Raw genomic sequence first — 24,511 nt, 5'->3', positions numbered from 1 at the left:
CCCTGATGCCAAGGGGTCCGAGTAGTCTGGCAGTCATTTCTGAAATGTCTTTGATGTAGGGGAGAGTGGTTATGGTTTCTGGGCCCGTTTTGTCTGTTTGTCTGGGTTTATTGCAATGGGGAACTTCAAACCAGCGTCTACAGGAAAACAACACATACGGACCAAATACTGAACTACAGGAGCAACCATCCCAACACCCACAAACAAAGCTGCATTAGAACATTATTCCAACGAGCCACCACATACTGCAGAACAGAGGAACTACGCAGAGCAGAGGAAAATCACCTATACAGCATATTCAAAAAGAATGGGTACCCTATGAACACAGTCCGCTGATTCCTCAGCAATAAATCCAAACAAACAGACCATCTGATTTGTAATCAACCCACCTCCCCAGTACCGGTCCCAATGTTCCAAAAATCTGACCTCTTTCCCCCTCCTCCCCGGCCCCCGAACCATCTCTCAAGCCACTCATTTAGCCTGCCTATTCTTTCACTTCTACTATGACTAGCACGTGGCACTGGTATCAATCCTGAGATTACTACCTCTGAGGTCCTACTTTTTAATTTGGCTCCTAACTCCCTAAATTCTGCTTGTAGGACGTCATCCCTTTTTTCTTTTACTTACATCATTCGTGCCCATATGCACCATGACAGCTGGCTGTTCATCCTCCTGCTTCAGAATGTCCTGCAGTCGATCTGAGACATCCCTGACCTGTGAACTTGGGAGGCAGCATACCATTTGGAAGTCTCATTTTCAAGTACAGAACCGCCTATCTACTTCCCTCACAATCGAATTCCCTACGACTATAGCCCTTCCACTCTTTTTCCTGCCCTTCTGTACGGCAGAGCCACGCACAGTGTCATGAACCTAGCTACTGCTGCCTTCCCCTGGTGAGCCATCTACCCCAACAGTATCCAAAACGGTATACCTGTTTTGGAGGGAGATGACTGCAGGGGGCATCTGTACTGCCTTCCTGCTTTTTCTCTGCCTTTTTGGCACCCATTTCCCCTCTCTTAGAAACCCTAATCTGCGGTGAGCCCAATTCGCTAAACATGCTATCTATGACTTCCTCAGCATCATGGATGCTCCAAAGTGAGTCCAGCAACAGCTCCAGAGCCGTCATGTGGTCTAACAAGAGCTGCAGCTGGACACACTTCCTGCACATGTTTGAGTCAGGGACATCAGCCGTGTCCCTGAGCTCCCACATTGAGCAAGAGGAGCATAACACAGGCCTGGGATCTCCTACTGTTTTTACTCTTAAGCTTAACTTAGTTCATCTGTAATATCAAATACTAGATAAATGAAATGAAAAAACATTTACCAAATCACTCTACCAGCACATTATTTTTTAAAAAAAGAAAAGCCTTACCTTATTATCACACCAGAGTCTTCTTTTTGGTCAGAGGAGGGCGGTGGGTGGGAGACACTACACATGTCGTGCCTTAGGTTTAGCCACTGCCCAAATGTATTAGTTCACTCATCTTCCAGAGCGCAATTCGACCGCTCCCTCTTAGCTCTGCTGCTGAAATGAAGAACTTATGTTCGTGGCAGCCCCCTGGTCCTCACAGTCACTGCTCCTGCTGCTGCAAAAATGGATGCCACTGATTCCACAAGGTAAATATTTAAATGGGAAACTTACCTCCCGGCAGTCCCTGGTCCTCACTCTCACTGCTCCCGCTGCTGCTGCAAAAATAGAGTTTTTAAATTGGCTCCTAACTCTCTAAATTCTGCTTGTAGGGTCTTGACCCATTTTTTACCTGTATCATTGGTGCCCAAATGCAAGTTAAAACCCTGCAGCTTTTCCTACTTTGGACAGTAATACAAATCATTTTTTTTTTTTGGAAAACCATAATTGCATCATTCCTGTTGGTGAATTGCAGAATGTAACAACTCATTGCATGCCTCTTATGATTGTAAACTCTTCAATCGGTGCTTTTGTATTTAAGGAAAATACCCTGACCCAGTCTGAAAAACAGCCATTCATTGCTCACGAACCAAAACAGAAGTTGCTGGAAAAGTTGCGCAGGTCTGGCAGCATCTGTGAGGAAAAAATCAGAGTTAGCGTTTTGGGTCCAGTGACCCTTCCTCAGAATGGACCCGAAATGCCAACTCTGATTTTTTTGTTTTTCTTCGCAGATGCTGCCAGACCTGTTGAGCTTTCCCAGCAACTTCTGCTTTAGTTCCGATTTACAACATGCACGGTTCTTTTTGGTTTTTATTAACCATCCATTGCTCCACTGTTTCCTGCCTTTCATCTCCTTATCCAGGTTACCACTTTCTCTTTTATTTATAACGCTTTGTCAAATTACTTTCATTGGGCTGAAATTGAATTACTTGACAAAGTTGCCTGAATATCTTAGAAACCCTTCTCTTTCTTTGCCACTTCTACAATTATTTGTCAAATTATCTTAAACTCTTGATAATAGCACTGTAAAACTGCTCAGTGAGGACAATTGGTCCTGGCTCTGTTTAGGGGCATCTCCCCTAGAACTGGTTTCAATGTCTTAGGAATTTATAACTCTCCCTCCTTCACTGACTCTATCCTCCAGGTCCCATTCACACTCCCCTGTGGCATTTTGATAATCCATTTTTGAGTTCCTGTTTCTTGATTTCCTTTCTAGGTCTCTTAAACCTGTTTGTACAATTTTATCTCTTCTTCCTCGACTTGAGTTCTTTTTACCAATATGGATTACACCACTGATTGCCCATCTTAAGTGTTCTTCAGCTGCTCAGTGACGTCCTGCACTGAGAGAGAGAGTGAGATGGACTTTAGAGCCATGTATTCACTGCCTGGCCCTCCTTAACTGATGATCAAACATTCCCCTCTTTGTCTGCACACTTCTATGTTGCAGGGCGACCATCTCAAGAAACATGCTAATAAAATGTGAGGCTGGATGAACACAGCAGGCCAAGCAGCATCTCAGGAGCACAAAAGCTGACGTTTCGGGCCGAGACCCTTCATCAGAGAGGGGGATGGGGGGAGGGAACTGGAATAAATAGGGAGAGAGGGGGAGGCGGACCGAAGATGGAGAGTAAAGAAGATAGGTGGAGAGAGTGTAGGTGGGGAGGTAGGGAGGGGATAGGTCAGTCCAGGGAAGACGGACAGGTCAAGGAGGTGGGATGAGGTTAGTAGGTAGCTGGGGGTGCGGCTTGGGGTGGGAGGAAGGGATGGGTGAGAGGAAGAACCGGTTAGGGAGGCAGAGACAGGTTGGACTGGTTTTGGGATGCAGTGGGTGGGGGGGAAGAGCTGGGCTGGTTGTGTGGTGCAGTGGGGGGAGGGGATGAACTGGGCTGGTTTAGGGATGCAGTAGGGGAAGGGGAGATTTTGAAACTGGTGAAGTCCACATTGATACCATATGGCTGCAGGGTTCCCAGGCGGAATATGAGTTGCTGTTCCTGCAACCTTCGGGTGGCATCATTGTGGCACTGCAGGAGGCCCATGATGGACATGTCATCTAGAGAATGGGAGGGGGAGTGGAAATGGTTTGCGACTGGGAGGTGCAGTTGTTTGTTGCGAACTGAGTGGAGGTGTTCTGCAAAGCGGTCCCCAAGCCTCCGCTTGGTTTCCCCAATGTAGAGGAAGCCGCACCGGGTACAGTGGATGCAGTATACCACATTGGCAGATGTGCAGGTGAACCTCTGCTTGATGTGGAATGTCATCTTGGGGCCTGGGATGGGGGTGAGGGAGGAGGTGTGGGGACAAGTGTAGCATTTCCTGCGGTTGCAGGGGAAGGTGCCGGGTGTGGTGGGGTTGGAGGGCAGTGTGGAGCGAACAAGGGAGTCACGGAGAGAGTGGTCTCTCCGGAAAGCAGACAGGGGAGGGGATGGAAAAATGTCTTGGGTGGTGGGGTCGGATTGTAAATGGCGGAAGTGTCGGAGGATAATGCGTTGTATCCGGAGGTTGGTAGGGTGGTGTGTGAGAACGAGGGGGATCCTCTTGGGGCGGTTGTGGCGGGGGCGGGGTGTGAGGGATGTGTCGCGGGAAATGCGGGAGACGCGGTCAAGGGCGTTCTCCATCACCGTGGGGGGAAAGTTGCGGTCCTTAAAGAACTTGGACATCTGGGATGTGCGGGAGTGGAATGTCTTATCGTGGGAGCAGATGCGGCGGAGGCGGAGGAATTGGGAATAGGGGATGGAATTTTTGCAGGAGGGTGGGTGGGAGGAGGTGTATTCTAGGTAGCTGTGGGAGTCGGTGGGCTTGAAATGGACATCAGTTACAAGCTGGTTGCCTGAGATAGAGACTGAGAGGTCCAGGAAGGTGAGGGATGTGCTGGAGATGGCCCAGGTGAACTGAAGGTTGGGGTGGAAGGTGTTGGTGAAGTGGATGAACTGTTCGAGCTCCTCTGGGGAGCAAGAGGCGGCGCCGATACAGTCATCAATGTACCGGAGGAAGAGGTGGGGTTTGGGGCCTGTGTAGGTGCGGAAGAGGGACTGTTCCACGTAACCTACAAAGAGGCAGGCATAGCTGGGGCCCATGCGGGTGCCCATGGCCACCCCCTTAGTCTGTAGGAAGTGGGAGGAGTCAAAAGGGAAGTTGTTGAGTGTGAGGACGAGTTCAGCTAGGCGGATGAGAGTGTCGGTGGAGTGGGACTGGTCGGGCCTGCGGGACAGGAAGAAGCGGAGGGCCTTGAGGCCATCTCCATGCGGAATGCAGGTGTAAAGGGACTGGACGTCCATGGTGAATATGAGGTGTTGGGGGCCAGGGAATTGGAAGTCCTGGAGGAGGTGGAGGGCGTGGGTGGTGTCACGGACGTAGGTGGGGAGTTCCTGGACCAAAGGGGAGAAAATGGAGTCCAGATAGGTGGAGATGAGTTCGGTGGGGCAGGAGCAGGCTGAGACGATGGGTCGACCAGGGCAGGCAGGTTTGTGGATTTTGGGAAGGAGATAGAAACGGGCCGTGCGGGGTTGGGGAACAATGAGGTTGGAGGCTGTGGGTGGGAGGTCCCCTGAGGTGATGAGGTCGTGAATGGTGTTGGAGATGATGGTTTGGTGCTCGGGTGTGGGGTCATGATCGAGGAGGCGGTAGGAGGTGGTGTCGGAGAGTTGGCGTCTGGCCTCGGCGATGTAGAGACCTCTGCATCGCCGAGGCCAGACGCCAACTCTCCGACACCACCTCCTACCGCCTCCTCGATCATGACCCCACACCCGAGCACCAAACCATCCTCTCCAACACCATTCACGACCTCATCACCTCAGGGGACCTCCCACCCACAGCCTCCAACCTCATTGTTCCCCAACCCCGCACGGCCCGTTTCTATCTCCTTCCCAAAATCCACAAACCTGCCTGCCCTGGTCGACCCATCGTCTCAGCCTGCTCCTGCCCCACCGAACTCATCTCCACCTATCTGGACTCCATTTTCTCCCCTTTGGTCCAAGAACTCCCCACCTACGTCCGTGACACCACCCACGCCCTCCACCTCCCCCAGGACTTCCAATTCCCTGGCCCCCAACACCTCATATTCACCATGGACGTCCAGTCCCTGTACACCTGCATTCCGCATGGAGATGGCCTCAAGGCCCTCCGCTTCTTCCTGTCCCGCAGGCCCGACCAGTCCCCCTCCACCGACACTCTCATCCGCCTAGCTGAACTTGTCCTCACACTCAACAACTTCCCTTTTGACTCCTCCCACTTCCTACAGACTAAGGGGGTGGCGATGGGCACCCGCATGGGCCCCAGCTATGCCTGCCTCTTTGTAGGTTACGTGGAACAGTCCCTCTTCCGCACCTACACAGGCCCCAAACCTCACCTCTTCCTCCGGTACATTGATGACTGTCTCGGCGCCGCCTCTTGCTCCCCAGAGGAGCTCGAACAGTTCATCCACTTCACCAACACCTTCCACCCCAACCTTCAGTTCACCTGGGCCATCTCCAGCACATCCCTCACCTTCCTGGACCTCTCAGTCTCTATCTCAGGCAACCAGCTTGTAACTGATGTCCATTTCAAGCCCACCGACTCCCACAGCTACCTAGAATACATCTCCTCCCACCCACCCTCCTGCAAAAATTCCATCCCCTATTCCCAATTCCTCCGCCTCCGCCGCATCTGCTCCCACGATAAGACATTCCACTCCCGCACATCCCAGATGTCCAAGTTCTTTAAGGACCGCAACTTTCCCCCCACGGTGATGGAGAACGCCCTTGACCGCGTCTCCCGCATTTCCCGCGACACATCCCTCACACCCCGCCCCCGCCACAACCGCCCCAAGAGGATCCCCCTCGTTCTCACACACCACCCTACCAACCTCCGGATACAACGCATTATCCTCCGACACTTCCGCCATTTACAATCCGACCCCACCACCCAAGACATTTTTCCATCCCCTCCCCTGTCTGCTTTCCGGAGAGACCACTCTCTCCATGACTCCCTTGTTCGCTCCACACTGCCCTCCAACCCCACCACACTCGGCACCTTCCCCTGCAACCGCAGGAAATGTTACACTTGTCCCCACACCTCCTCCCTCACCCCCATCCCAGGCCCCAAGATGACATTCCACATCAAGCAGAGGTTCACCTGCACATCTGCCAATGTGGTATACTGCATCCACTGTACCCGGTGCGGCTTCCTCTACATTGGGGAAACCAAGCGGAGGCTTGGGGACCGCTTTGCAGAACACCTCCGCTCAGTTCGCAACAAACAACTGCACCTCCCAGTCGCAAACCATTTCCACTCCCCCTCCCATTCTCTTGATGACATGTCCATCATGGGCCTCCTGCACTGCCACAATGATGCCACCCGAAGGTTGCAGGAACAGCAACTCATATTCCGCCTGGGAACCCTGCAGCCATATGGTATCAATGTGGACTTCACCAGTTTCAAAATCTCCCCTTCCCCTACTGCATCCCTAAACCAGCCCAGTTCATCCCCTCCCCCCACTGCACCACACAACCAGCCCAGCTCTTCCCCCCCCCCCCCCCCCCCCCGACTGCATCCCAAAACCAGTCCAACCTGTCTCTGCCTCCCTAACCGGTTCTTCCTCTCACCCATCCCTTCCTCCCACCCCAAGCCGCACCCCCAGCTACCTACTAACCTCATCCCACCTCCTTGACCTGTCCGTCTTCCCTGGACTGACCTATCCCCTCCCTACCTCCCCACCTACACTCTCTCCACCTATCTTCTTTACTCTCCATCTTCGGTCCGCCTCCCCCTCTCTCCCTATTTATTCCAGTTCCCTCCCCCCATCCCCCTCTCTGATGAAGGGTCTCGGCCCGAAACGTCAGCTTTTGTGCTCCTGAGATGCTGCTTGGCCTGCTGTGTTCATCCAGCCTCACATTTTATTATCTTGGAATCTCCAGCATCTGCAGTTCCCATTATCTCAAGAAACATGCTGGCTATTTAGTTTTTAACTCATGGATACACTGCAATGACACTAGCTGCTGTTGAAGCTCTGAAACCCTAGAGCTTGGGCTTCACCGATTAACAACACTTAACAGTGAGACATGGGAATCCTGCAGTCTTGAGCTCATGTTTCAGATTTTCATTATCAGCAATTCATTTTTGATCACTCTCTTTTAGTTTGGTGAACATCAATTTTTACTTAGTCTGACGTCTATTGATAACCAGTCAGTATTGTGTGACGGCAACATTATTTGCTGTGGAGAGATAAATCCCAAACATGAAAGAACAATTTTACAATTGAGCGAGATTGCTTAAGAATGAGGTCAAGGAGCATGTTTTTAGGGGAAGCAATGGCCTAGTGGAATTATCGCTGGACTGTCAATCCAGTGACCCAGATAATGTTATAGGACGTGGGTTCTAATCCTACCACAGCCGATGGTAGAATTTGAATGCAATTAAGAGCTTAATGATTGTGAATCCATTGTCAATTGTAGGAAAAACCCATATGGTTCATTCATGTCATTTAGGGAAGGAAACTGTCATCCTTACCTGGTCTGGTCCACGTGATGCAGAGCAATGTGGCTGACTCTTAATGGTCCTCTGGGCAATTAGAGATGGGCAAGAAATGCTGTCTAGCCAGTGATGCCCCAATCCCGTGAATAAATTAAAAACAAACAAAGAATAGTGAAAAGTCTACAACTTTTGCCCTCAAAATGCTTGATGAAACTGGACCAGTTGATAAACTGAACATTAACTTTGGTAGTTTTTATTGGGGAATATGTGTTAAATGATTTTGCTGTTGAGAAAATATCAGTTAGATTCATCACAACATAATCAAATTGAGGAAGAGGCTATGTCTTTAAAACTCCTCAAATATTTCCACATATATCTTGCTAGGATAGTGCATTCCACATTCATTTAAGCCCTTATTTGGAAAAAAGTTATTTTCATCATTGTATTACATTGGTCAATACTTAATTACTTTCAGTTATGTGATTTGTCATTTTGCCTTGTCCTTCAGATTGGTTACTATTAAAATATTAAAGTGAACTCTGTCACTTGTGACATGAAACACTCAAATTATCCAGCTGGACTATTTACTAGAAATTGTACTTCATTCAATGACTGACAGGGCGTGAAGGATGTGTCCAAATGGATTGTTAAATCACTATTTACTAATTAATTTGGTCTTTGTTTCTTTATTCTCAGCATCATCTCTAATGGAATCCAATGCTTGTTTCAACAGGCTGCCATTTGTCGGTGCAGTCAACCACTTTCAGGGTTCAGTGCCAGGTGCGTGGAGGATGAACAAATGCTCCAAGCTATTAGCAAGGCCAACCCAGCAAGTCCATTCATGTATGTGGTGGACACGAGACCAAAGGTATTTTTGTTCATCAAATCACTTTATGGACATGACTTCAAAAGTTAGTAAACTGAATGCTATTAAAATGTGCCTTTGTGTTTCTGATTTGGGAGGAAGAAAATTGGGTGTGGTACCCACCTAATCCCATCAGTGATTCAAATTGAAGGATGTATGCATATGATCATTAGCACCACTGGCAGCCAGAGGACATCCGAGATGGATGGTGAGGCCCAGTCACTTCTGGAGCAGTGACCCTTGATGGAAAGTGGAGCAATGTGGAGATTCCTGGATTCCTTCCACGTGCTAGACACACCTGTACTGGTGTTGTCATGACATCACATAGTCTTAATCAGCTGACATGAAGTTCTGTTTACAAATTTAAGCCAACAACTCCACTTGACACATTTGCTTTTGTCTGCAGTCATCAGAACATTCTACAACATCATTTCAAGGTGTAAATGAATTTTGTACTGCATAAGAAGCAATTGCTGATTTGGCAAGTGGAGTGTCATTTTAGAGGCTTGGCATGTATAATGCAAATATTGCTGATTAATTAATAGCTAGGCTTTGTTTAAATTTTAAATCAAGCAGGCTCACTCTGATTCATCAGGAAATTGCCCTGAGAAATGGCCTGGAGTATAGCTATTACCTGTTTTGTGGAGTTTTAGAGTCAGAGTCGTACGACCCAGAAACAGATTCTTCAGTCCGTGCTGACCATAACCCCAAACTAAACTAGTCCCACCTGCCTGCGTTTGGCCTGTATCCCTCCAAACGTTTCTTATTTATGTACTTAGTGAAATGTCTATTAAACGTTGTAATTGTACCCGCAGTCACCACTTTCTCTGGAAGTTCATTCCACACATGAACCACTCTATTTAAAAAAAAAATTTAAATGTATTTTTAAAATCTTCTTCCTTTCACCTTAAAAATATGCCCCTTAGTCTTGAACTCCCCCACCTAAAGAAAAGAGCATTGAAAAACAGTTGAAACAGACACATTACATACAGAGGTATAGAGTTGGATGGACACAGCAGGCCAAACAACATCAGGGGAGCAGGAAAGCTGACATTTTGGGTTGAGACCCGAAACATCAGCTTTCCTGCTACTCTGCTGCTTGGCCCGTGGTGTTCATCCAGCTCCATATCGTGTTATCTCAGATTCTCCAGCATCGGCAGTTCCTACTGTCTCTGCAACATTACATGCACATGTTCGTTATGTCTGCAAAGAACCAGGCCTTGTGAATTAATATTTGTGGCTTCTAGAACACAAAATTGTCAGTCTGTTTGTCAGACTGACAATCCTAAATTGGTTGTCAGGTAATCTTTTGCGCATTCAGGATTATCTAACAAATATCCAAATGCAGAATCACATGAAATGTTAGGTACTGAATGAGATTTGCAAGAGCAGGCTAGTTATGTCCAGTCAATACCTTGCTTGTTGAGAACAGCTGAACAGACATGTTCTTTGATACTATCGTCAATCTGAGGGACGTATTTCCAATGTACTTAACATTCTGGATGTAAGTTGGCTCACTGAGCTAGAAGGTTCGTTTTCAGACATTTTGTCACCATTCTAAGTAACATCATCAGTGAGCCTCTGGTGAAGCGCTGGTGTTATGTCCCGCTTTTTCTATTTATGTGTTTAGGTTTCCTTGGGTTGGTGATGTCATTTCCTGTGTTGGTGATATTATTTCCTATTCTTTTTCTTAGCGGGTGGTAGATGGGCTCCAAATCAATGTGTTTGTTGATGGAGTTCTGCTTGGAATGCCATTCTTCTAGGAATTCTCGTGCGTGTCTCTGTTTGGCTTGTCCTAGGATGGATGTGTTGTCCCAATCAAAGTGGTGTCCTTTCTCATCTGTATGTAAGGATACTAGTGATAGTGGGTCATGTCTTTTTGTGGCTAGTTGATGTTCATGTATCCTGGTGGCAAGCTTTCTGCCCGTTTGTCCAATGTAGTGTTTGTCACAGTTCTTGCAAGGTATTTTGTAAATGACATTCATTTTGCTTGTTGTCTGTATAGGGTCTTTTAAGTTCATTAGCTGCTGTTTTAGTGTGTTAGTACATCATGGGAGCCCACAAACCCACCAACACACTAAAACAGCAGCTAATGAACTTAAAAGACCCTATACAGACAACAAGCAAAATGAATGTCATTTACAAAATACCTTGCAAGAACTGTGACAAACACTACATTGGACAAACGGGCAGAAAGCTTGCCACCAGGATACATGAACATCAACTAGCCACAAAAAGACATGACCCACTATCACTAGTATCCTTACATACAGATGAGAAAGGACACCACTTTGATTGGGACAACACATCCATCCTAGGACAAGCCAAACAGAGACACGCACGAGAATTCCTAGAAGCATGGCATTCCAACCGGAACTCCATCAGCAAACACATTGATTTGGAGCCCAACTACCACTCTCTGAGAAAAAGAACAGGAAATGACATCACCAACCCAAGGAAACCTAAACACATGAATAGAAAGCAGGACGTAACACCAGCGCTACGCTGGAGGCTCACTGATGTTACCTAGAATGGTGATGAAATGTCTGAAAACGAACCTTCCAGCTCAGTGAGCAAACTTACATCCAGAACCTCAACCTGAGCTACAAATCTTCTCAAAACCCGCTAGTTCTTAACATTACACTGGCACTAAAATTCACGTACTACGTTACTTATTTGTGGGATGGACAGAACATTATTTTGACTTGATGACAGTATCTTATTAGCTGCAAATACCAGTAGTGCATAGCAGTGATGTGAAACAGCTTGTTCCACCTGTTGCTCAAACCTTTGAGATATGTTGCTCTTCCGGAGTAATAGCATATAGAGTGGCCACTTTTCAGAACCAAGAGTAACAGCTTGGGGATTTCTTTATTTTCTCCAATATACAGTGAGAATTGATCCGATCAGGGTAATCATTATCTTGCAAGATAGCTTTGATGTGCCCAACACCAATGTCAAGTTTTTATTGTGGAAAAATGGCTACTTATTTGGTAATAATTAGCCCTACTTGCTAAGTTGCCACTAAAGCCAATCTTTAAGTGCATGGAACTGCCCTGACATAGATGCTGACCGATGGGGCTAGGTTTGTGATTTCTCAACCAAAATGTCAAGGAAAGGGAACTCATTTGACTGTTACTTTTTAAACATGATCTTTAGTGCAGGATAGAGCTTATGAAGACATGTCATGATATTATTTCATGCAGCTGCAGATACAAATGTGGCATACATGTCTACTGCAGATTGGAAATATGCAAAGGGTAGAAGGCTAAGTGTCATTTCTTTTGATGGCAAGTTTCACATGATATTCAACAAAGAGATTTGTAAGTGCTGGGGCTAGTGGGAACCTCATGGCAACACCACCTATTTGAGCAATTGTGTTGTGGTTGAAACTGAACTCAACTGCACAAATTGCTGAATTCATAAGTTCAACATGTAATAATGGCTGATTTAAATCACCATGATATAGTGCTGCAGCGCAGATGTCACTGGCGGCTTCTTGTGGTACTTTACTGAATGGCTAACAATGTCAGTGAACACGTGGACAGTGTATCACTATGGATGTGCAAATCCTATAATCCTTCACCGTGTAAGTGGAAGACTTGGTCAAAACTAGTTGTAGCAATTCACCAGTCAGTCATCTTGGGGCAGGGCACACTGAATACTTGAAGCTACAGTTGCAGCCACATGTACCATTTTATAAGATACACTGCATAAATTCGCCAAAGGTTGTAAGACTTCGCCTTCCAGACCTGTGATCCCAACTGTCTGGAAGGACAAGAGCTGCAGTTACATGGGAACACCACCACCTGTGGGTTCACCTCCCAAGCCACTAAACATGCTTGGAAAATGTATTGATTCCTTCAGTGCTGTTGGGTCTAGTTCTTGGAATCCCCTTCCAAACAACATTGTGGCCCTGCCCACAGAATATGGACTACAGTGATTCAAGAAGGGAGCACAACAATACCTTAACAACGACAATTAGAGACTGACAATAAATGCTGGCCCAGCCAGTGATTCCATGTCCCATGTGTCAATAAAAAATAATTTACACAGGGCCTTGGTTAGGCTACACTTGGAGTATTGCATGCAGCTTTGGTCTCCTTACTTAAGAAAGGATATCCTTATGGTAAATGAAATGCATTGGAAGTTTGCAATATTGTTACGAGGGATGATAGGACTGTGCTATGAGGAGAGATTGCTTTGATTTAGCCTGTGCTCACTAGACTTTAGAAGGATCAGAGTACATCTGATTGAAAAGTATAACATTCTAACCTGACTAGACAGATTAAATACATGGAAGATATTTTCCCTGGTTGAGGAGTCTAGACCAGAAGATGATCTCAACATTTGGGCTTAATTCTTCAAGACTGAGGAAACATTTCTTCACTCTCAGGACAGTGAACTCATGGAATTCTCTATGACAGAAGGCTCTGGAGGTCAAGTGATGAATACATTCAAGAAAGAGACATAAATTTTTAGATTTAAAAGGCATTGAGAGGTATACGTGGAAAGTGAGAATATAGAACAAAGCCTGACATTTAACTGTTTATTAGCATTCATGGGTGTATTCTCCATGGCAAGACCTCTGCCATCCAATCAGCATTGTTCCCTCATGCAGTATAAATATCAGCTTTCCCCTTGAATTTTTTTCTTGCGAAATGTTCTGATAGGTGTATGATGAGAAGCTTCAACGAAATATATTTTTTTCAGCAACACAGAAGTTCCGTGCTACCAAACTACATCTGCTTTTCACTCACCACAGGATATGTGGTTGAGTGCTGGAGAGGGCCAAATATTGTGTTGTTCAAAGAGCAAAGCACCCAAATTTCAGTTGGATACTTTTGCAGAGCATGTTCTTATTGCCAAGTTTTGAAGTTTTTTTGCTGAGTTCCTGAATTGGGTCCAGAGTAGTGCAGACAATTTGACGACAGGCCACAGACTGCAACAGATATGGGAGTTCCATGTGCATTTCCTCTTGGACTGCAACATTACAAGGGGGTGCAGTACAGGCTGTGATTTTTGTGCAGTGCCTTTTGCAAAGTTTGAGCAGGCCTCCTCTGTGCTCCTTGACAATGACAGGAAACAGTTTGACAGGACAGCCATCTTTTGGTTGCTTTCTCCTCAATGTTCTTCTGTATGCCACTCTTATCAGACCTTCATCTGAGTCCCCTGTAGTTGTACGTATTCATAATGTCACTGTATAGTAAGCTCATGTATGAAATATTCTTTCCTCCAGGTCTGCTGCATCCTACTCATGCTAATGACTCACCATAAGTAGAGATCCCAAATCTACACTATCTTCCAGGGTGTAATTGCTAATACCTGAGCTGTTGGCTGTGTCAGGTCAAATGATTAACCTCCCAGTCAAATCAATACTATGTGGGGAGGCGATGGCCTAGTGGTATTGTCATTGGACTGTTAATCCAGAGACCTTGATAACGTTCTGGGGAGCCGGGTTCAAATCCCGCAGTGACAGATGGAATTTGAATTCAACAAGTATCCGGAATTAACAATCTAATGATGACTGTGAATCCATTGTCAATCGTTGGGGCAAAAAAAAACATCTGGTTCACTAATGTCCTTTAGTGAAGGAAACTGCCATCCTTACCCACCTCGATGTCACTCCAGACCCACAGCAATGTGGTTGACTCTGAACTGCCCTCTGGGCAATTAGGGATGAGCAATAAATGCTCCCTAGCCAGTGAAACTCTCATCGCGTGAATGAATAAAAAGAGTATGCCCTCTATCTTGTGCTTTTGTATTACAAGTAGAAGTTGCTCTGAGAAAGGGAAATCAGGAAGGGTACGTTGAAGTGAGGTGAAGCAAGAGGTCTGTGGCCTCATTCGCATCTTGACCATGAAGGCAGATAGCAGGATATTGATGGAACAGTGAATAGGAGCTGTTATTTGAAGGTGCATTCCTTGAACTTGACCACCCATGTGAACCCCTGTACTTTGTGGCACTGTGCCTCCTCTTTGTCAGGCTCTGGGAATGAATTTCCTAATCCTCCTTGAAGGTGTTTTTTGATAATCTGGTATTCCCCCATTTGTCTTTTTTCACCATTTAGCTGTTCAGCTCAAATGTTAGCTATTTTCCTTTGTTTAGAACTTTAGCTGTTATATTCAGCAGAAGGCTGCTAAGATTCAAAGCAACTGCATTTTAAAAGGAGCAGACCATTTGCACCATCCTCTGTTTGTGATCACTGCTCACTCACCTACCGAGTACTCGGGCAGCCAACAGAAAGGGTGCCGTTCAGAACAGTGTTACAGTTGGGTAAGTGAGGAGGCATCCCCAAGTTTGAATGCTGACTACCTCCCATTGTGAGAAGGTCACAAATCATGACTTCTGCATCCAAAAACTGCAGATGCTACTTTGTCATTTATATATAGATGACAGGTGAGAATAGCATGAGATTCAGCTGTGGTACCTCCCTATCAAGGATCTTAACATACTATGGAGTACAAATTTATTCTTCGGGGTGCTCAAATCTGTAGGCTGCAGTTCACTATTATTGCTGCAAAAGGGCTAAGAGAATCCAAAAGAAATCATCTTTAAATTATGATTGAAAATGTCATTTATTTATATAACTTGAGAAGATGGAAGAAAATGCAGAATGGCTTCCTAAATTGGCATTCGGGTATCAAAATTATTTTAACCTTCAGAGCAAGACAAATTGAAGACTGTAGAAGTATAACCACTGAATATATGCTTGTAACAGGTGAGAATAAAAATCAGAAAACAAATATATCAAAATTGCAGGGATAATATTCAACAGTATTGATTTCTTTTTACAGTTAAATGCCATGGCAAACAGAGCTGCTGGAAAGGGATACGAAAATGAAGATAATTATTCCAACATTAGATTCCAATTTATTGGTATTGAAAACATTCATGTAATGAGAAACAGTTTACAAAAGCTTTTAGAAGGTAATGCTTATTTTCTGTTCCAGCTATGACTTGTTTATTAAAAGTCAAATAGGTATATAAATTTAGTGGTTAAAAAAATTAATCTGAAAATTAATCAGAAAAGTAATTGTGGCTTTAGTGCTTGATATTGCATTGGTACTTTTAACTACTGAAGAATCCTTAATTTAATTTATGTACGGCTTCCAATATAACAAATATCAACAAAGTCAGCAGGTCTTGGGATCTTTGATCTGCATGACTGAGCCACAGAAACCAGTGATGGAAATCAAAAACAAAAATCGATGGTGATAGAAACTCAGCAGAACAAATACTATATGCGGAAAGAGGAATGGAATTAATGTTTTAGGTCGATTACTTCACACCAGGCTTCGTAGTGTACTGGCTGGTCTCTTGATTGCAAGGACCTCTAAGCAAGAGGTTTTTAACAGCCCTGCAAAAGCAAATATTGAATTTAGGACTTGCAATTAAAACATTACCATATTCATAGGAGTCCCACCATTAGTCACAGTGTCTTTGCTTTTCTTGTAGCCAAGATTTTTTTTTAAACTTTAAAGCTCTTTATTTCCCTTGCTTGTGTTTCTTTAAACATTGAAATTATTCTAAGCAAAGCTGTTCTGTTTACGTTACTTTGATACAAACCTTTCCACGTTAACCCCTACTCTCTCTTAACTATTCCGTTTTGTTGCTGTTCACTTTTTTTTGATTTAAGAATCTTGACTTTTGAGCATTTTCTGAATTCTACTGCAATGCAGACCAAGCCAACCAAAAGTCTGTATTTTATCGGACAACCTGTCATAAATAAAATGACTGTATATGTTTTAATGTCATCACTTTTTCTTTGTCTACATTAAACAATCTCCCTTTTTTGTTTTCTTTTCTTTGGGTTTTCTTGTACACAAGGCCTTTGCTGAGTTTGTATGCACTGAGACAGTTCGTTAAACACAGCAGACTTGGTGCAAAATCAAGGTGGGGGATGCAGGTAGGCATAACAACTGGTACATACAAAGTCACAAGTAGTTTAACAGACCCTGGCTTGACAGGCAACCTACACAATAGTTTTGAATTTATTATCACTGACAATGCCGGACATTATGCATAATTCTAATAACAGAACTCAACGTTGATCTGTTATGATAGTTGAACTGATGATTTGTGTTGTATAATAACCTTAAGTTACAAAATAAGCGCATAGGCCTCCATTGATTAACTGCACTTACACAGTGTGATGCCAGCATAGGAGTATCAAATGACAGCAGGGGGGCCTCCAATATCTGCTGGAAAAGTAAAAGTCAGTCAGATTCACACTCTCAATTTCTAGCTCAAATTTCTGATGAAAAGTGTACGTTTGCAGACATCACATGAAACATGATCATGTTAGTTATATTTGCTGCTGAATGCAGTATTGTTTCTTCTGCAGCACAAAAAATATTGCTTATGTTTGGTCAGCCTGGTAGTACAAAACTGGATTTTTTTCATTAATGACATAAATGAACATTAAGTACCAAACACAATGAACACTGACTATGCCATGAAAAGTGTGTTTTTGGAAGTTGCCTCCCTTTCATGACAGAACTGTCATTGGTGCTATGTGATACATTTTGATTGCTTTGTTTAATGCAAAATATATGTGTACTTGTAAAATTATTATATATATATGTGTATGTCAATCCTTGTGCTGCAGGGTTCCATGAGAGGGCCCTCGCAAGCAAAATGGTAGAGAAGAACTGTTGCCGATCATCAAAGCAATTTATTGGAATAAGCGTTAAATGTTGCATACATAATTAATTTTAAAATTTAGTTCTATCAGGGTACATAATAAATGACTGATTAATGGAGCGCAAACATGAAGGTGTTATAACTTCTAAACCTTTCGTCTTGCTGTTTCTTCTTTAGTCCTATAACCACAAGGGCAAGCTATATGTGATGATATTTTACTTTTTAATAACTTCACCATTTCTGCATTTGCAATGTATGCTTGAGGGGAGCCAATTAAAACTCAAATTGCGTTAAAATTAGAAATTAATTATTTTAGAAAATAGTTAATATTGTTCAGAAATGTATGATCGTTATTAGACCATTACTCTTCTTCAGCCCTGAAGAATTGAAGGACATGGTAAATTACATTCACTTGTATCTCTGATATCAAAGCACCTATCCTCGGCTAAAATGTTTCCTCTTTTTATTTCATCGTGGCTTTACCCCTTTAATTCTGTCCTTAACTGAAGACACAGACTTGTGCATAAGTGCTTTCACATGGATATACCTTGGCACTGACAGATAATTTAGTTAAGAATTTCCCAGACAAAACTGAGTCACACTGTATATTCCAACTGAGATTGCTCAATAGTCATTAGAAGTGGAACTCAGATGTTCTTCAATATAAAATAGCAAAAATTTTGGAAACTTGTAAATTGACAGCAAGTGTGGAAAGAGTAATGTCCGCTCGTATTTTCCTTTCTGTTCAGTCGTACATATTCATAAAATGCATTGATAAAGTTAATTATTCTCTTACAGTTAAATGAATAAGGTTAGTTAAATATTTTGATTTGAAGATTACACTATGGAAGATGTTCAAAGTATTTGTAGAATAGCTCACAGTTACAGAACCTCTTTCATTGCATTGATAAGTACTATTGAATGTTTTCTGTGTAGGAGACCTGCAGATTTTGACATGCTTTCTGATCCTCTTCTAATATTGTGTTAGTGAGGTATAAGAGCAACAATGCTGAGATTTCAGAAAGTCTAATAGAGGGATGCTCCTATTTCAGTAAACATGGAAAGTAAAACATTCCAATTACCCTCAAATTTGGGAATCTCGAACAGCTTTACCTTTTATCTGTCCTTTATGATCTTCATTTGTTTAATGAGTCATGGGAAAGAAAATGCTACAAAATAAATCTTTCATTTTTTTTAGTATGTGAACTGAAGGCCCCATCAATGAGTGAGTTTCTCATTGGCTTGGAAAATTCTGGGTGGCTTCGTCACATTAAAGCAGTCATGGATGCTGCTGTCTTTCTAGCAAAGGTAATGGCTTGAACTTTGTTTGGTGTTGTCTTTTGTGCCTTTTCTAGCATATGTTGAATTCTGATTGGAATTTTCACCTGTGACTGAATCTACAATTGACATGATTCTGAACTCTCTAGCCTCTTGTTAAACTCCTCTGCCTTGTCTGTTAGATCTTAACAGCTGCCTTTTGGTGTACTGCTTTAGCTAGACTTTTGTAAACTCTTCAAATTAGAATTTAGTGTCTACTTATTTTTGTTCCTTTTATTTCTGCATAGTGCAGCTTTTCCTAAATGTTTCCACGACTTCTTGCATTTACTTACTGTAAAAACTGCATTTTTTATTTTTGTGTTTTTGTGGACAGAAATGAGGAAAGGGCCACTTATAATCAAGAACTGTGGAAGGAATTGATGTACATTTAAAAACATATACTGGAACTTGTCATGAGTTGAATTTACATTGTTGCATTGCAAGCAGCAGGGAAGGAGAAGTGAGATGGCATGGTACTAGGCTGTGCGTGTGTGTGTGCAAAGTGCAAAGTGAGATTTGTCTGGCAACAAATTGATGATGGTTTTGTGAATTTTTAATCAGTTGTGATTGCCAGAGATTGTCAGCCTGACTACCCTGACTACAGCTGTTGGAGTTAAGTAATTTGCAGCCAAGAGACTTGGGGGAAAGAAATGTTTGTTTATTTATAGCTTTACAATCTACTTGACAAAGTGGGCAGATTCTCAAGCCCCACTTTTCCTGAGGTCACCTCAAAAGTTAGTGACTTGGTCCAAAAATGCAATGTTCCCCATTTACCTTTCTGATGGAATCAAATTAACAGAAAACACTGGCCAGATTTCTAGAGATAGTGGGAACTGCCAATGCCGGAGAATCTGAGATAACAAGGTGTGGAGCTGGATAAATACAGCAGCCAAGCAGCATCAGAGGAGCAGGACAGCTGACATTTTGGGTCTGGACCCTTTTTCAGAAAAAGATTTCTGTTCTTAACAAGGACAACTGTTTATTACAAATAATTTTGTTTTGTTTACCTGTATCCAGAACTATGAAACATCATTGAAACTGTAACTCCCTTTTGAAAGTTGGGTTGGTTCCTGGGGCAGCTGAACAGCTGGTGTGTGACAACAATACAGAGACAGAAGGTCTCTGGCCTGTCTCTATTTTTCTGCAGTAAAAGTAATCAAAGCCTGAAGAAAATCAGTTATTTTCTCAATGTAATCTATTGCTTTTAACCAAGTAACTAAGATATAATTAATGTATGAGTCACCTTGTGCCTCTTGCAAAGAAATGAAAGAATCCAGAAAGGAAATTGGAGAATAGAAGATCTTGGGAAGCGAAAGGAATATCTTACCAAACATTGTAGATTGGTGCCATCGAACCGTGTTTCTTCTCCTCCGCCATAATATCAATGTTTTTCTTTGTCTTTGTCTCTGTGTGTAGGAGTTTTCAAAGGGGTTAGAGTTTCAAATAGTAGAATTAAATGTTAACAATTTGTGGTTTTGTTCAGCTATGACTAGAATTTATTTAGCTGTAATAGACAACAGTTCATGTTTAAACAACAAATCTGGTAAATGTTTTCTGCTAAGCTGATTCCATCAGCCAAGTAAACTGTAGATTTTGCTTACTTTGATTAAAGCACTATTGTGGTGACCCCAGAAGTCGTGGTGTACAAGAATCAGTGCACATTCCCAATTTTTAAAAAAAATTCAGTCATGGAATGTGGGCGTCACTGGGTAAGTGAACATTTACTGCCCATCCCTAATCATCCTAAGAGACAACTCTGCTGTGGGTCTGACGTCATGTGTGCCAGACTGGGTAAGGACGCAGATTTACTTCTCTAAAGGGCATTAGTGAGCGAGATGGGTTTTTCTGACAATCAGCAATGGATTCATGGTCATCACCATATCCCTCTAGATCAAGATTCTTTATTGAATTCAAATTCTGCCAACCGCCACGGTGGGATTTGAACCAAGTGACTCAGATCATTAGCAGAGATTTTGGATTAATAGTTGAGATGTTGCCTCCCCCAGTGGGTTATAATACTATCGACGAACATTTTCATATTGTGGGATAGCATGGTGTGTAGCTGGATGAACACAGCAAACCAAGCAGCATCAGTGGAGCAGGAAAGCTTGACATTTCAGTTCAGGACCCTTCTTCAGAAAGGTCCCGACCCAAAACGTCAAGCTTTCCTGCTCCTCTCTTGCTGCTTGGCCCACTGTGTTCATCCAGCTACACACCACGTTTTCTCAGATTCTCCTACTATCTCTAACATTTTCATATTGTATTGACATTTCTGTATTCTTGACAATAATCCTTCTTGTCTACTTCCTGTCCCCTGACATACTGCTATTTTGTGGTTTTAATAGATTATCACTTTATTGGAAAGAAGGAAAAATATCAAATTTGTATAAAAATGATGGTACTTCTAGATGACCTGTTTAAAGTTGCATGTTTTCTATCATTTCTGGTAGGCAGTGTCTGAGGAAAATGCCAGTGTGTTAGTCCACTGTTCTGATGGGTGGGATCGTACTGTTCAAGTTTGCTCATTGGCTGCCCTCCTCCTGGATTCCTACTACCGGACAATAAAGGGATTTATGGTGAGGATGTTCATTGTGTGCTCGAGTGTTTGAAAATTTGACTGCTTTGGCTATTTCAAATGATGTTTTATTCTACATTACTTAACCAGATTATGATTTGTTTCCTTACTGATCCAAACACACTTTGCTATTAAACCAAAATTACTTTTTAGGCCCTGTAGTGATAACATTATTCTGCATTATGCTGAACAAATGATGCCAATTGAATTGTTAATCTAGACAGCCTTTGGGAGAGGTGAGGAGTGGTTGAACCTGAGTTGATTATCAAAGATGACAGCATCGATAATTAGTTTTAGTGTTTTGACCAGTGGGGAGAAAAACCACATTTGGATTCTTCCCCATAACTATTCAACCATTTTTGCATTAAAATGTACTGCTATAGACATAGAAGTGTCCAATTAAGATCTCGCTGTGCAGTCCTCACAGTGAAATAATTTTAATTACCTGCCAAGATTTTATGTTGCCACAGAAAGCAATGCTGAGGCACTACAGAACTAATGAAACTCAAGGGACCATATCACAGCATTGATCAGCACTTTCGGAGAAGGGAGGAACTTATTTTTAACGTGTGCTGGAAGCTGCAATAAATGAATGTGTTGACATTTTTTTTGCTCCTTGTCTGTTATTTTAAATACTGATACTTTTCAAAAACGCAGTCAAGTGCTGTTGGATTTTTTTGGGCAATCTTCTTTGTGATCAACACTGACATTCACATTTGCAAAGTGTTGACTGGGTAATATTGAACAGTAGCCACCTCAAATAATTTTTTTCTTCTCCGTAGGGAAGTGGTAGTAGGGTCATTATTGTGGTGTATTTACTGTGCACTGGCTGAAATAATCGTAAATTGAAGTTGAATTACTTGAGCTAAATAACTCTTTTTTAAACAAAAGTTTTAACTGTTTTATTGTAAATGTCATGATTTTTGATTTCTACATTTTTTTCCAGCATTGCTCATCTTAATAGCATTAGTAATTTCTTTTGGCATACACGTTTAACGGAAATGTTTCATACAATGGTAGTTTTTTTTCACTGATTTAAAGAATCAAGAACAAAGAACAGTACAGCACAGGAATAGGCCCTTGACTAAGCCACTGCCGACACATGATGCCTTTCTAAACTGAAAACCTTTTGCTCCTACACAGTCCGTATCCCCCTCTTCCATCTATTCTTGTATCAGTTAAGATGCTGCTTAAATATTGCTGTTGTATCTGTTTCTACCTCCTCCCCGGCAGTGCATTTCAGGCACTTATCACCCTGTATTTAAATAAAACTGCCTCTCCATCTCCTTTAAACTTTCACCCAGTTACCTTCACCTATGAACCCTTGTAACTGACATTCCTAACCTGGGAAAAGCCTTCAATTATCCAATACGTTCGTGCCTCTCATAATTTTGTAAACTACGATCAGATTGTCCCTCAGACTCCAATATTCAAGTGAAAAGAAACCAATGTCTTTGTCCAATCTCTTCTCATATCTAATTCCCATCAAACCAGACATTATCTTGGTAAACCTTTTCTGTACCCTCACCAAAATATGCATATCTTTTTAGTTGTGTGGCAACCAGAACAGGGATGCAATGTTAGTCATATCTAAAGTGTAAATAAAAAATGAATCTGGCAAAATAATTAAGATCTGAAGGAATATGTCACCAGACCCAGAAAAGGTTAATTTTTAATGTCAGAGGAACTGTCCTAACCTAACTAAAATGTAAAATCCCATTTAAAAATTCACTTCCATTTGAGTAATCCCTAAAGCTATTGATATGTTTAATCTGTATTAATGTCCTGCCAACTTTTTTTTTGTAGTATGGGGCCTATTAATTTTGAACGCAGCGGTATTTAAACTTGTTTGTGTGATACATGTGGCAACTTAGACGTTCGGCTGTGCTTAGTCTACAACAACTCTGGATTGCTACACGGTTTAGAGGAACGATATGCTTTGTAGTGTGTAAATATCCCAATTTCAAGTCATTCATGTGTTATAGCATTGAGTCTCTTGGCAAGGTAACCTTTCAACTTATTGATTTCTGCATTTAGCCACGTGGGTGTGTTTGGCAGAATTGGTTTCCTGACTGACTCTTTTCTCTTATGGTTTACATTAATGGCTTCACTTTTTCACTGTTACTGTAAAATATTGGCATTGTCTTTCATGCCCTGAAAGTAAGTCTTAGGGCATGTCAATGTTTGCAGGAAATTTTCACGGAATTTTTCAAACTACTTCCTTACCCAGATATTGTTGATGGAATTACCATGTTCTGAAAAAAAAAATCAATTTTTGTGATATTGAAGGCTCAGACTGTGAAATTAACCAGTCACTATAAAGATAGCATTGAGGAATGTTGATCCTGAAGTATGACTGAGAACATTGACAGTGTTTGACTGTAGACTGGCAGTGTGATAGAGGTGAAAAAATATGGTTGTAAAACAGAATGAATCAGGAGGAGGAATCTTATACTTCAATGATTAAGCAGTGTTTGAAGTTTCCAGATGTGGGATGAGGAGCTGCCCAAAAGTTTGAAGCCTGGACCTAAGTAACTAAAGATGTTATTTACATAATGATTTTAAAACACATTAACTATTTCAAAAGAATATTAAATTGTAAATACAACAAAAGTTCTATAGCTCTTAAATTGCTGATTAAAATGTACAGGAACTGCATGTGGACTAAGAAAATTATCAATAAAAGAATGTACTTATGTCTTTATTTTCAAGGTTCTTGTAGAAAAAGAATGGATCTCAATGGGACACAAATTCTCCCAAAGGTAATCGCCTACTTTTTTGTTGCTATTGTAGATGTGTATTAATCAATTTAATTTCTCCAGTATTAAGTAAATGTTTAAAGCATATTGAAGAGTAATGGTAATCTTCCCTAGACATCCGAATGGGTAAAGGCATCACGTGGTCTAGTATTGTTAAGTCATAGGAGACAAAAAGGTCCACTTCCTGATATTTGCATAATTTGTTGATCTTAATCAAGATGATAGTGAGATGACTTAAATATTTTTGCATTATAAATGATAATAACATTTGTTACTGTGAAATAACTTAAAACTGCATATGGTTGAGATCCAGCTGTCAATTACAGGAATATCCTTGATAATGGGAAGTGCAGATGCTGGAGAATGCAAGATAACAAAATGTGGAGCTGGATGAACACAGCAGGCCAAGCAGCATCTTAAAAGCACAAAAGCTGACGTTTCAGGCCTAGACCCTTTTTCTGATGAAGGATTTGGGCCTGAAATGTCAGCTTTTGTGC

At 42.5% G+C, this 24,511-nt stretch overlaps 1 protein-coding gene across 3 annotated transcripts in view; it reads left to right on the top strand.

Annotated features, from left to right (window-relative positions):
- Window positions 1-24,511, top strand: part of mtmr8 (myotubularin related protein 8) — a 60,209-nt gene that overhangs the window by 16,966 nt on the left and 18,732 nt on the right. For all 3 annotated transcript variants that reach the window (XM_059651411.1, XM_059651410.1, XM_059651412.1), the window contains 5 exons: window positions 8,586-8,720; window positions 15,515-15,647; window positions 18,562-18,671; window positions 21,131-21,256; window positions 23,968-24,017. In XM_059651411.1, coding sequence (XP_059507394.1) covers window positions 8,586-8,720; window positions 15,515-15,647; window positions 18,562-18,671; window positions 21,131-21,256; window positions 23,968-24,017 — 554 coding nt within the window. The remainder of the gene's footprint in view (window positions 1-8,585; window positions 8,721-15,514; window positions 15,648-18,561; window positions 18,672-21,130; window positions 21,257-23,967; window positions 24,018-24,511) is intronic.

This window comes from Stegostoma tigrinum, chromosome 15 (assembly GCF_030684315.1).
Source record: "Stegostoma tigrinum isolate sSteTig4 chromosome 15, sSteTig4.hap1, whole genome shotgun sequence".
Taxonomy (NCBI): Eukaryota; Metazoa; Chordata; class Chondrichthyes; order Orectolobiformes; family Stegostomatidae; genus Stegostoma; species Stegostoma tigrinum.
The sequence above is the reverse complement of the archived record's forward strand: the minus strand, read 5'-3'. Positions and strand labels throughout refer to the sequence as shown.